Genomic DNA, 13,479 nt, shown 5'->3' with positions numbered 1-13,479 from the left:
TTTTGGCCTCTCTGTGGCCTACGGAAGTATCTGTGCATAGTGGGTTTCATTGGTAGAGACCCGTGTGTTGGACGGGTGGATGGAACAGAACCCGAAGGTCCACAGCTCCCACCAGCCTGTGGCTAGAGATCAGAACCCTTTATATCCTCCATACCCCCCATCTGCTAACTTCATCACCCAGCACCCCTGACCACGCAGTCTTGGCCCTCTGCAAAATGCCACCAAGCAGTTCTTAACATTCTGGTCTTCAGGAAAGAGTCTGCACCCCCATTTTCTGTACTGGCTGGTGGCGCTGTGGGCACTCAGGGCTTTTGAGTCTATGCTGAGCCCTGCTGCCTTGCTCCAGAGTTTGGCCTGACTTGGGATGATATCCTATCACTGGGGTCCTACAACTGCCCTGCATATGTCTCCAGTTGCACAAAACCTCCTCATGCAAAAGGGCATCTTTTCTGCTGAGAACCCCTCCTCCCATAAAGGGGACCAGCGCACCCTGGCCTTCCCTCTCATGGCACCCCTACCTGTTGTCTTTTAGACTCACACTCAGCGTGGGCTCTGCTAGCAGTCTACTACCACCACAGGGCATGGCTGATACTCAGTGATCTACACACAGCCCTGCCCCCCCCACCCCCCAATGGCTGATTCAAGATCAAGAACAGGAGTAGCATTTTTAGTCTGTTCTTAATGACATCGATAGAAGGGTCATCTGATCTGATATTTTGAATTCAGTAAGGTGGCTGGAAAGTTTAGGGTATTTTGAAAGATCATGATTGACCATGAACTGAGCCACTGTTGAAGATTCATTTGATGATAATTTGTAAATCTTAACTCAGAGCCTGTGTTCTGCTTGCAGCTCAAGGAGTGGAAACAAATTATGTAAATGCTCTCCAGGCATCTCTGCCAAACTTGAGTATAAAGGATCCTTCATATAACCTAAGGGTGAGTCTGGAGCAAATGTGTGGAATCCCAGCATGAAACAATTTCAGAACTTTGATAAAAATGTACACATTCTCCCAGCATGTACTTCGTTTAATATCTGAAAAAAATTGTGACAGAAATGTGCATTTGTTTTAAAATATGTATACATTCTTATAATTTCAAAGCTAACATGTGTTCATTGAAATAATTTGGAAAATACAGAGAAATATATATAAAGGGAAGAAAATAAATCACCTCCATGTTAACAGTTATTCCCTTCTAGTCTTTTTGTTTTCCTGTGTGTGTATCTACATATACAAACATTTTTTTCATTGTTCACTTGTTCCTTTGAAAATTTAGCTTCTTAAGTAAAAATAGGTAGGACATGCCCATGGACAAAGAATTCAAAATGTGCTAAAAGAATTTTTAAAGTATATTTCCTCTTACCCCAGTTCCTTTCCCCAGAGGCAGCTATTGTTAACCATTTTCTTCTATCCAGAGATAATCTATCATATCACATATCATATTTAATTTGTCTTTTTTTCTTCTGTACAAATGGTAGCACGCTATGTCCACTTGCTGATCTGAGAACTCTTACAAATTGTTTCGTATGAATCATACGGGACTGCCTTTATTCAATCATTGTTTTTAATGATGGAACATAGTTTCACTTTCTAGATGTATCAGTATGTTTAGCCTTTTCTTGTATATGTGGACTTTTAGATTATTTGCAACCTTTTGTTATAAAACAATACTTCAAAATAAATATCCTTGTATTTACCTCTCTGTGCATTTGCTTTTCATTGAGCTTCTTTTAATGATTTCAACAAAAGTGTTTTTGTTGTTGAGTGATGTTACTGAGTGATTGATTTGTGACCATAAATAATATGTAGTCACTTCTGGTTGTTGTGTTGGTCAGTGGTGCAAGGTTATCATTAGAACTGTGCTTCGGTTAATCTTTTATCTTGAGAAGTTAACCTTAGTGTAATCTCATCCTCATCCTCATTCCATATAAGGATATGTGGAATTTGTAGTCAGGACTTAGACCACAGTTTATAATCTGTGATTAAATCATAAGCACTTTCATAAAAGTGTGTGATGAACATATTGACTATACCTGTCATAAAAATAGTTTTGTGGAGAATATAATCTGTAAGAGATACCACTAAGCAATAGAATTTCAGAGCTCAGATGGATGGTAAGCATTATACTGTCCAACACCCTCATTAAATAAATAAGGACATTTAGGCCTAAGGAACATTAAGTGACTTCCCACCTCTACCTACCGCCAGACCTGGGCCAGTCCATACTCCTTTCTCTACACCATGGTGTATTTAATAAACTACATGGTATCATGTCATAGCTTAGATATATCTGTCATTTTTTTCAAGAATTAAATATGCTTTTTTTGTCCTTCTGAATCTCTATGATACCAAATCATGAGAGAAAACTGATTTAGGATTCAGATCCAGATTTTCTGAGCTTTCTCTGCTATTGTCTATCTAACATAAATTATACTGTCATTCTTAGTTAAAAGCCTGCCATATTTTTGTTATTGTCTTTCTATTTTGTTAATGCAAGTAATTGTATTCACTGTCCATGCAGCCTATTAGGAACCCACATGCTCTGTGTGTAAATTTTTCTTTAAATTTGCTATATTAATCTGTGACCCTGATCATTCATTCATTTAGTTAGCAGGCACTGTGGCATATGGATTCAGTGAATTCCTCACAAGATTTAGGAACTGAATACCTGGATGTTAACTCATACAAGGCTGCAAAAGTGCTTTAAAAATTATGGTGGCATTAAATAACACATGATACCAACATACTATAGAATAAAGAAGTTGTGGGAATTCCTTGGCGGTCCAGTGGTTAGGACTCCGTGCTTCCACTGCAGAGGGCACGGGTTTGATCCCAGGTTGGGGAACTAAGATCCCTCAAGACGCACTGTGCAGCCAAAAAAAAAAAGTTGTGACTCTGTAATATAATGCTTTTTATATTTATCTGCAATAAATCTAGCTTTGATTTCATGTTATATCTCTTTAATAGTATGTAAAAGTGAATGCACACCTATGTGGGGTTCCAAATTCTATCTAATATCATTATCCTCTGGCTAAGTCATTGGTTATTAGTGATAAAAGCAACTTATATGTTTTTCTTTCATTTAGATGCACAGACTTAGCTACAGACACAGCTTAATAAATAGTGTACTTCTCTCTTTTGGCTAGGATAGCTTCAGAGGAGAACTGTCATTTGAAAGCTGAGCGTATCAGATGGTTGACAGTGTGTGCTATGTGTACCTTACACAGGACCTGTCATCTGAGAAGAGAAAGGGTCTGTTCAATCTTTCACTCTCTGATTCATCCCATTCTGGCCCTCAGAAGGGTAGCTAATTTTCAAGAACCACTCCCACATGTGGCTTATGTGTAGCTAGGCATTATAGAAAAATAATAACTGGACATTTATTAAGCACTTCTGTGTGCTTAAAAGGCACTGTGCTGAGTACTTTGTGTACATTTAATCTTCAAAAAAATTATAAGGTAAGTAATATTATTATCCTCATTTTGAAGATAAAGAAACAGACATACAGTTAAAGAACTTGCTCAAAGTTACATAGCTAGTAAGTGGCAGAATCCCACTCCCACTCTTAACCATACTGTACCTTGCCTCTGTGTTAAAGATCAGGTTGAATGTCAATTGCATGTTCCAACAGCTTTTTCTAACTTGGAGCTATTGTAGCAACTCTCCTATACCATATTCTAAATGCTAGTTGAGCATATTTACACATTCATTGTATTTTCACTTTGAATTGCTACTTTGGCCATAGAATATGGATTTATGGAGTTAATGGCTCTTGCTAGCCTTCTTTAGATAATTTAACAGTGAATTGATATTTTTATTTTTTCCTGGGTAAGAATCCTATCGAGATATTTAAAGAGGTGTAATATAATGTCTCTGAAAAATGAATAGGGAGTGTGACCTTATTTTTTATATTTGAAGCTCCAGAATGGGAGGAGTAAAGAACACAGACTCATGATGGGACAACGTGACACTCAGAGTAAGACCAGCTTTTCTTTATATTCATTCTTTATAAATGATTGATAATTCAAGTACAGAATGTTGCATTTTTAGAGTTGCCTTTCTTTTATCTACATATTTTAATTAAGTTCTCAAAATAAAAAACAGTTAAACTCTTAAAATGTATTCATTGGCATTTCTAGGTATCTATCAAATTAGCTTATTTGAATTTAAACACCTCCTACTTCATCAACTTCATCATCTTGGCTATATTTTTTAAGAGATACAACATTTATACCTGAAATAGAACTATAACCAGGCCATGTTAAACATTAATCTAGCCATGGTAATGAACCATGTTAAACCAAATATCTAGCAGCAGGAAGAAGAAAGGTTACTAGGATCTTATTTTATAGCCCATGTAATAAATCTAGATACTGTACAGATGACATTCCCCACCCCTACAAAGAAAGGAAGAAAAAAAAAACACCTAGTCATTTCAACCATAAGATTTAAGGGATTTAAGATCCCTCTCATCGCTCTTAAAACATCAGCACTTGATCCCATCATTTTCAAGAAGTGTATTTTTTGCTTGTCTTGAGTCCTCCTTGAAGTGAGGGCTGAGACTCAGTCTCTTACTGTAGTACTTAAGAACTCCCGGAGGTGGGGCTGCACAGACAGGTAAGGAGGACTCAGTCTTCCCTGAGGAGCTTGGAATTTGTGTGCAGGGGCGATCCTGAATGCAGAGAGCAGGGCAGTGGCCTGATGGAAACCTCCTCTATATGGCAACACCTCATGACTCAGCCGACATGCTGTCTGTGTGCACCTGCAAGCATTCTGCCCAGCTCAGCCAGATGGAGCAGCTCATGCCCAGCATTCCCTATGTAAAAGTCAGCTCTCCAGCAAAAGCTGTTGAGGAGCAAATTAATTTCTGAGGTGACAGTATGTTTCTTAAAACACTGGTGAGGTGGTGAGAATTAGCTGTTTAAAATGGGAGACCTGGTAGATTTGGATAGGAATTTAAAATAATCAGTGTTTTTTCCATTGGGCTGCCTGATGGCAGGTTTATCCTTGATGGTAATTAAACAGGTGAGGTAAGTGAGGCTCCCAACAGCCCTGCAGATCCTTAGGAGAGCTAGTTGCCTGCTTTTGCCTGGATGTGGTTCATTTGCTAGTAAAAGAGAAAAGCATCCTGATAACTTGACCTTAATCTAATAGAAGTTTAAAATAATCAAGTATTCATATTATTTTGGACTTCCAAATAGATTTCAACTGGATGATGATGATAATAACTACAATTTATTAAGCACTTTTAGTAAGTGCTAGGTGCCCTGAACTGAGATGGACATATTACATATATTATTTTGCGTGTTTTTAAAATTCTGTTAAGCCATGATTGCTAAAATACAAAAAGATAAAGTGAAATTTCCTCTTAATTCTGAGTATCAGACATAACCACTATTAATGTTTGATCTGTGTACCTCTAGTAAGTATATGTAGGTATATGCACGCAAACACATGTAAAATTTTTAAGTACGTTGGCTCCATATTATACATATTTTTCAGTAATCTGTTTTTCACTAAATACATCCTGCATATCTTTTCTTGTCAAATACATAAATATTTCTCATATCCTTTTTAACATTGCATAGTATTCCATTGTATATATCATAATTTATTTAACCAGTTTCATGTTGGTAGACTTCTAGTTTCTTTCTAGCTTAGGGCCATTACAAACAGTCCTTCAGTACATCTCCTTGACATTTTTGCACACGTGCTCTATTATTTCCTTAGGATAAACTTCTAGAAGCAGAATGTTGGTTTAAAGGGTATTGCCAATTGTCCTTTAAAAAGGCTGTTTCAGGGCTTCGCTGGTGGCGCAGTGGTTGAGAGTCCGCCTGCCAATGCAGGGGACACGGGTTCCTGCCCCGGTCTGGGAAGATCCCACATCCCACATGCCGCAGAGCGGCTGGGCCCGTGAGCCATGGCCGCTGAACCTGCGCGTCCGGAGCCTGTGCTCCGCAACGGGAGAGGCCACAACAGTGAGAGGCCTGCGTACCGCAAAAAAAAAAAAAAAAAAAAAAAAAAAATAAGAAGACTGTTTCAACTTATACAGCATTACCATTTGAAAGTATTCATTTCCCCCAAACCTTACCAAATATTGGCATTTTCTTTGCCTGTCTTTAGACATTATTTCTCATTTTTGCAGCAGTCATAAATTAGATGCTCATCTCAGAGATTAAAAAACAAAACAAGGCAAACAAAACCCAACACACCCTGAGACTTCAGAAACTTGCCCAAGATCACAGGACTTGTTAGTGATGGTGCTAGGGTTTCAGCCAGCCCTTTATGGCTTCAAAACTGGTGGTTTCTCCACCTCCCCGGGACTAGTAAAGTCATTTTTTATCTACAGAGTTTGCTCTAGGTTCATCTATATTTCCTAAGCCCACTGTCCCCTATCTTACCATTGACATTTTATTTTATGATCTCCCAATATCACTGGACTAAGAAAACATGGCCATCTGTTCTATAAGTGGCAAACCCACAAAAGCTTTCCCTTCTCTGTGTCTCTAAGGTTGTTCCCTTGAGGCATTGTGCACAATTTCAGCACATGCAGTAAAGCTATTGATATTGTTGGGTGGTTAGTTTATTAAATTCTCCCTATCAGGTTAAAACCTCAGCAGTCACTGGGTCCTTACCTGGAGAAGGGCAAGGGAGAGGCTTCTTTTACTTCTATTTAAGCAGTTTTTCTACATAACCCCTGTTTAGCATGGGGACTTGTGTTTTCTTATCAGTTAGGTTTTTCAGTGTGAGGTTAGAAGCTTGGGGCTGAGTATAGCTGGGGAAAGAAAAGACAGTAGGGGGAAGAAAATAGGGAGAGAAAAATGGTGAGACATAAAGAAACACAGCCTGCAGGGTCTAGGATTAGGGCTAGTTCTCCTTCAGCTTTGTAAATGATTTCTCTCTCATCCCTCAGGAGAACCAGTGAAGACATCCATTCAGGAATCAGAAGCATTTTTACCTCAGGTACAGAATAAATGATCTGATTTGGTATTGTTTTGTAAGCACAGTATCTGTGGAGAACACTGATGGCTTTAAAAATATCTGTCCATTAAGAATTCTTTGTAACAACAGGATGCTGAGGGTGTGCTATTCTGAGAACTCTTCTGTTCTAAAGGGGGACCTTGGATGTAGCAAAGAGAAAGATGTTGAAGTGGATTGCATTAGTGAACCTTGGAATGCAGGAAAATTCCAAAGTGGCATTTCTCTTCTCAGCTGAGTGATGGCTGAATATATAAATAAGCAGTGACACTGAACCTTGACTTGTTCTGACTTTTTCTGTGCTGATACCTCTTCTCCATAATAGAAAGGCCTCCTTTTGTATTGGTTTGGAAAGATATCACTTGTCCAATCTCAGGTTACTGTGGAAACATATGACCCATCTTTTCTCTGTGTTTTAAATTATCTTTATCCCACAAAGCTAAGACATGCGTAAAGAGACTGCAATTTTTATTAAAATTAAATAGAAACTGAAATAGCTTGTTGATATGGAAGGGAAATGTCAGCTGTGATGACTTCAGCCTGTGTCTATTGAGTGACTCACCTGCCAAAAGGAAATTTAAGGAAATCCAAAAGAAAAGATCACATGGGTGGAATCTTGAGGAAAAAAACAATGTTTAGGGTCTTTAACAATCCCTGCTTTCCTCTCCAGCACGTACTGGAAGAGAGATACAAGATGCAGAGCAAGCCCCTGGGAATCTGCCTGATAATTGATTGCATTGGCAATGACACAGGTAGGTGTGAATGCTCCAGATGAAATGATGCTCCCACAGTGAGATCACAGTGAGATCACGGCACACACAAGCTGTATTCATCGAGTGATCCACACTAGCTGCTGTAACAAACCAATGCCAAAATGTGGTTTCACACATGAAGGGTAGTTCTCACTCATGTTGCAGTCTGGTGCGGGTGGTACTGTAGAGCTTTGTTCCATGTGCTCATCAGTGGTGTCATCATCTAAGGGCTTGGAGTTTTCCTCAGGATCCTCTATATCTGGCTGGTGGATGAAGGAAGCGAGTGGAAGATCTCACAAGAGACTTTAGGGGCAGGCCTGAAAGTGATATGCATCATTTCCACCCTCATTCCTTGGGTTAGAACTCATGTGCCCCATCCAACCACAGTAGACAAGTTGTGTGTCATGAGGAAAATGAAAGGAGGTTGGGGGAACACATAGCGTTGTCTCTGGCACAAAGGCAAACTTTGTGAAAGTTGGTGAGCTTCAGTCTTGTCTTTCCATGCTGGATGCTGTGGCAGGGAGGAGTCCTGGGATCCAAAGGGGGGTTTAAAATGGAAAGTTTTCTGGGCTTCAGTATTATCAGATACCCCATCATTTCACCTAGATAGACTCTGAAAGCTTTTCTGGGGAACATTAAAAATAGGATGGGCTTCCCTGGTGGCGCAGTGGTTTAGAGTCCGCCTGCCGATGCAGGGGACACGGGTTCGTGCCCCGGTCCGGGAAGATCCCACATGCCGCGGTGCGGCTGGGTCCGTGAGCCATGGCCGCTGAGCCTGCGCATCCGGAGCCTGTGCTCCGCAAAGAGAGAGGCCACAACAGTGAGAGGCCCGCGTACCGCAAAAAAAAAAAAAAAAAAAAAGGATAAATTTGTGTTCACTTAGAGGCAATGTGTCCCTTAGTCACCCTGGACTTTGGTTACTGGCCTGAGTGTGTACTACCTGTGTGTCAACTTTGGATCTGAATCGATTCTTTTGCTCAGTTGTTGGATGTCTGACTCGAACTGAATTAGTCACTGATGATGCATCAAAAAAGAAGAAAAGCCTAGATAAGTACAATAACATTTGGTTTAATTATTTATCTCTTTCTTTTCAAAAAAATTTTTATTTCTTTAAATAAATAAATTTATTTATATTTGGCTGCGTTGGGTCTTCGTTGCTGCGCGCGAGCTTTCTCTAGTTGCGTCGAGCGGGGGCTACTCTTGGTTGCGGTGCGTGGGCCTCTCATTGCGGTGGCTTCTCTTGTTGAGGAGCGCGGTCTGTAGGAGCACGGGCTTCAGTAGCTGTAGCTCGCGGGCTTCAGTAGTTGTAGCTCGTGGGCTCTAGAGCGCAGGCTCAGTAGCTGTGGAGCACGGGCCCAATTGCTCTGCGGCATGTGGAATCCATCCGGACCCGGGCTTGAACCCGTGCCCCCCGGCACTGGCAGGCGGATTCTCAACCGCTGTGCCACCAGGGAAATCCCTATCTCTTTCTTGAAAGGATTGCTCCTTCTATTTCCACAGTTGTCCAGCTTCTCAACATTCTCTTAGAATGAGTCAGAACTGTCTTCTAGGCTCACTTAGAATGTTACCATGGTGAGTTTTATGGGAAGAGAATCCAAGAGAAGATCAAATTAGCAAATATTAAGCTGAATTTCCCAGGATTTCATGTATGATCTCACTTTCTCATGTCCTATATTTGGATGGATGTAAGAAATGCTATCTCCTGAGCTATAGATGTGTCCTTTATTTATTTATTTAATTTTATTTTTCTTAAATTGAGGTGTAGTTGATGTACAAGACGTGTTCTTTCTGTTTTAGCCATTAGTATTCACATAAGAATGAGAAAATATTTTCTCAGTGAGTAACTTCCTGCTTTAAAAGAGATTGTGTAATTGTCCTCCTCTTTTGGTTGTAATCAGTTCTGCTTCATGCATTAGCAGGAAGTTCCCAGCTGGACTTGGTGCAGGATGTGTATCTGTTGTATGAGGAGAACCACAAAGATAAAGCCATGACTTGTTGTGAATTTGTGGCTATAATCCACTGTCTGCGTCCCTTGCTGAGTTAGGGGCCTCTTTTAGGCAGGGACTGAGTGTATATTTGTATTTTTCTGTATTATAGGATTGTGATCAGAGTTGAGCCCTGGAATACGACTGTCTGGGTTTGAATCATGGCTTTGCCATGGCTTAGCTTGTTACCTGTGGCAGTTTTTCTGGCCTCTCGGTAGCTCAGTTTTTCTCCTGTAAAATGAGTTAATAACAGGACCCGCCTCATACGGAGGTTGGGAGGAGTGAATGAGTCCTACCTGTAAAGAACTTAGGACAGTGCCTGACACACACTGTAAGCATGTACTAAATGCCAGTTAATGTTATTTGTCCATTTTGTTTGTTTAATTTTAGCTGCAAACCACTGAGCTAGAACTTGCCATGGCTTTGTGCTTGGTACAGGGAGCCTGACCCAGACAAGTGAGGGACCAGAGAACTGGAGTCCTGAGGCCTGCTCTGGGCTCATGGGGGAGTGGGGCAGGTTCCCATAGCCTGGGGCTAACTGGAATAGAAGGGGTAACACCAAGAGGGGGTAACTTTTGGGGACATACACAGGTGGATAGCTGGGGAGACTACTACTAGTCATGGTATGAGCGGGCATGACAGAGAAAGAGAATCTGAACACAAACGCCAGGGGGAGGGAGGGCAGAGAGTGGCATGGTCCGATGGGAGAGAAAAATGGAAAGGAGCGTAGAATCAGAATCTCTAGGAGCTGGAGCAGGGGGCCTCTTTGATGAGGTAAGAACAGGTATTGGCCTGAGGTGCATTTGTACATCTGCTTCCTTGACTCAAGCTCTCCCTGCCTCTGGGAACAATACAAATAACTGGGCTTGAGGCCACATCTACAACGCCCTTGGGCTCAGGTGGCTAACTGACAGGTAAAGAAACCAGACAGCACACTCTTACTCCTGTTGTGTTGTGGCTTTTATCAGCTGACGGGTCCTGAATCCACGTATACACGCAGCTGAGACTCAGAACAGCAGGAGAGTATTAATTAATGTGAAGTGGATGACACAGTTTCTTCTCACACTCCCGCTCTAGGCCTCCAGCTCTTCAGTTTCCAATTCCCCTCCCAGCGATTTTTCTCTGAGGACTCCAGGCTGGGAATCCTGCTTGGATTGACAGTAGTCTTAATTATGTGCAACACGTTTCATTTCTTCATTTCCTAACAGCCCAGTTCGTCTAGGTGATTCTGTGGGGTTTCCTATGTCTCTTCCCTAGTTAACTTTCTCACTTGGTTAACGCTGAACATTTGGGATAAGTGCAGGAGTCTGGCAATAAACATTATTACTAGACATGAGGGCTCTCACTTCTTGTAATAAATCTCTTATACATATCACTGTATTATCTTATTGGTTCTTTTCTCTGGAGAACCCTGACTAATACAAGTTTTTGTGTGGACATATATTTTCAATTCTCCTGAGTGGGATTGCTGGTAAATACTGCGCCCCTCACCACCTTTTTAAAAAACTGTCTCAACTTCTCTTCCTCTTCACAGCTTCTTGCCCAGAGCCACTTCAGCAGCCCACTAATTGTTCTCTCTTCCTAAGGATCTAACTCTCTCAAACCCATAAAAAAAAAAAAAAAGAAAGAAACTAACAATAATATGGTAAGACTAACTTGAGGGTGGTAGTGATCAGGGTGTAAATTTTTGTTGTTGTTGTTGTTGCTGTGTTGGGTCTTCGTTGGTGCGCGCGGGCTTTCTCTAGTTGTGGTGAGTGCGGGCTACTCTTCGTTGTGACGTGTGGGCTTTTCATTGTGGTGGCTTCTCTTGCTGTGGAGCACGGGCTCTAGGGCACGCCGTCTTCAGTAGTTGTGGTGCTCGGGTTCAGTAGTTGTAGCTCTCGGGCTCTAGAGCGCAGGCTCAGTAGTTGTGGTGCATGGGTTTAGTTGCTCCACAGCATGTGGGATCTTCCCGGACCAGGGATCAAACCCATGTCCCCTGCATTGGCAGGCAGATTCTTAACCATTGCGCCACCAGGGAAGTCCCAGGGTGTAAAATTTATTAAAAATATACTATGTGTCAGGTGCTTTGCTAATTCCTTTACGGGGATTCTCACTTAATTTTCATAAATATTACTGCAAGATAGGTACTATTATCCCCATTTTCAAGGTGAGCAAGCAGAGCACAATAAACTCCCTTTCTAACTTTTCTAGTTAAGTAATAGAGTCGGGATTTGAAAGCTTGACTGCAAAGCCTCTGCTTTTAGCTACTTTGCTGTAAGTTCCATGCGGGTGGGGAGCTTTTCCTATGTGTCTCCAGAACCTGGAACCATGCCTGGTATGTGGGAGCTCAGTAAATATTTGTTGGGTGAATGAATGAAGGAGTAAGCTCTACTGGTCTTGGTGTGTTTCTAAAACCATTCCTTTGTACCTGTAGAATCTGGAAGACTCTCTTATACCTATCTTTTCCTGTCCTCAAAACAAAAATCAGACTTTTATCCAGAATATGTAATTTCCCCAAACCTTTATAGATTTATTCTTCCTTTATCCCATAAATGTTTATTGCACCCCTAGTATTGCAGAACACCATGCTTGGGACTTCCCTGGTTGCCCAGTGGTAAAGAATCCGCCTTCCAATGCAGGGGATGTGGGCTTGATCCCTGGTCGAGGAACTAAGAAAAGACAAATACTGTATGCTAACACATATATATGGAATCTAAAAAAAAAAAACAAACATGGTTCTGAAGAACCTAGGGGCAGGACAGGAATAAAGACGCAGACATAGAGAATGGACTTGAGGACATGGGGAGGGGGAAGGGTAAGCTGGGGCTAAGTGAGAGAGTAGCATTGACATATATACACTAGCAAATGTAAAATAGATGGCTAGTGGGAAGCAGCTGCATAGCACAGGGAGATCAGCTTGGTGCTTTGAGACCACCTAGAGGGGTGGGATAGGGAGGGTGGGAGGGAGACGCAAGAGGGAGGGGATATGGGGATATATGTATACGTATAGCTGATTCACTTTGTTATACAGCAGAAACTAACACAAAAATGTAAAGCAGTTATACTCCAATAAAGATGTTAAAAAAAATAACTTAAATATAAAAAGCAGTGAATGGGGCTTTCCTGGTGGCGCAGTGGTTGGGAGTCCGCCTGCCGATGCAGGGGACGCAGGCTCATGCTCCGGTCCGGGAGGATCCCACATGCCACGGAGAGGCTGAGCCCCTGAGCCATGGCCGTTGAGCCTGCGCATCCGGAACCTGTGCTCCACAACGGGAGAGGCCACAGCAGTGAGAGGCCCGCGTACTGCAAGAAAGAAGAAAAAAAAAAAAAAAAAGCAGTGAATGGTATAGTTGATACACCAAATCATGTTATTGCAGTAAAAGATAAGTTTGGTAGAGTACTGAAGCAAAAAGAAATAAGTTCATATTAAAGTTTGGACACATAAATTATTCAAATTAAAAACAAAAACAAAAGACCCCACCATGCTTGGCCCTTTGTGAAGCAGGTATGGAGGCCATGAAGTAGAGTCTGGCCTCAGAGCCACATTGTGAACAAAGATAAGGTTATAAGGTTATTGTTTGGTGGCTCATTCTTTTTTTTTTTTTTTTTGCGGTACGCGGGCCTCTCACTGTCGTGGCCTCTCCCGTTGCGGAGCACAGGCTCCGGATGCGCAGGCCCAGCGGCCATGGCTCACGGGCCCAGCCGCTCCGCGGCATATGGGATCCTCCCAGACCGGGGCACGAACCCGTATCCCCTGCATCGGCAGGCGGACTCTCAACCACT

General features: G+C 41.8%; 1 protein-coding gene across 7 annotated transcripts in view; it reads left to right on the top strand.

Moving 5' to 3' along the window:
* The window catches only part of CFLAR (CASP8 and FADD like apoptosis regulator), a 56,766-nt gene that overhangs the window by 21,144 nt on the left and 22,143 nt on the right, over positions 1-13,479 (top strand). For 6 of the 7 annotated variants that reach the window (XM_060107117.1, XM_060107116.1, XM_060107115.1 and 3 more), the window contains 4 exons: positions 851-936; positions 3,918-3,975; positions 6,913-6,962; positions 7,648-7,729. In XM_060107117.1, the coding sequence (XP_059963100.1) occupies positions 851-936; positions 3,918-3,975; positions 6,913-6,962; positions 7,648-7,729 (276 nt within the window). Of the gene's footprint in view, positions 1-850; positions 1,670-3,917; positions 3,976-6,912; positions 6,963-7,647; positions 7,730-13,479 lie in introns of those variants that run through there. The other variant, XM_060107118.1, reaches the window with a different exon arrangement.

Source organism: Mesoplodon densirostris, chromosome 8 (genome assembly GCF_025265405.1).
Source record: "Mesoplodon densirostris isolate mMesDen1 chromosome 8, mMesDen1 primary haplotype, whole genome shotgun sequence".
NCBI classification, from domain to species: Eukaryota; Metazoa; Chordata; class Mammalia; order Artiodactyla; family Ziphiidae; genus Mesoplodon; species Mesoplodon densirostris.
Note: the sequence above shows the minus strand (reverse complement) of the source record. Positions and strands in the feature narration are given on the sequence as shown.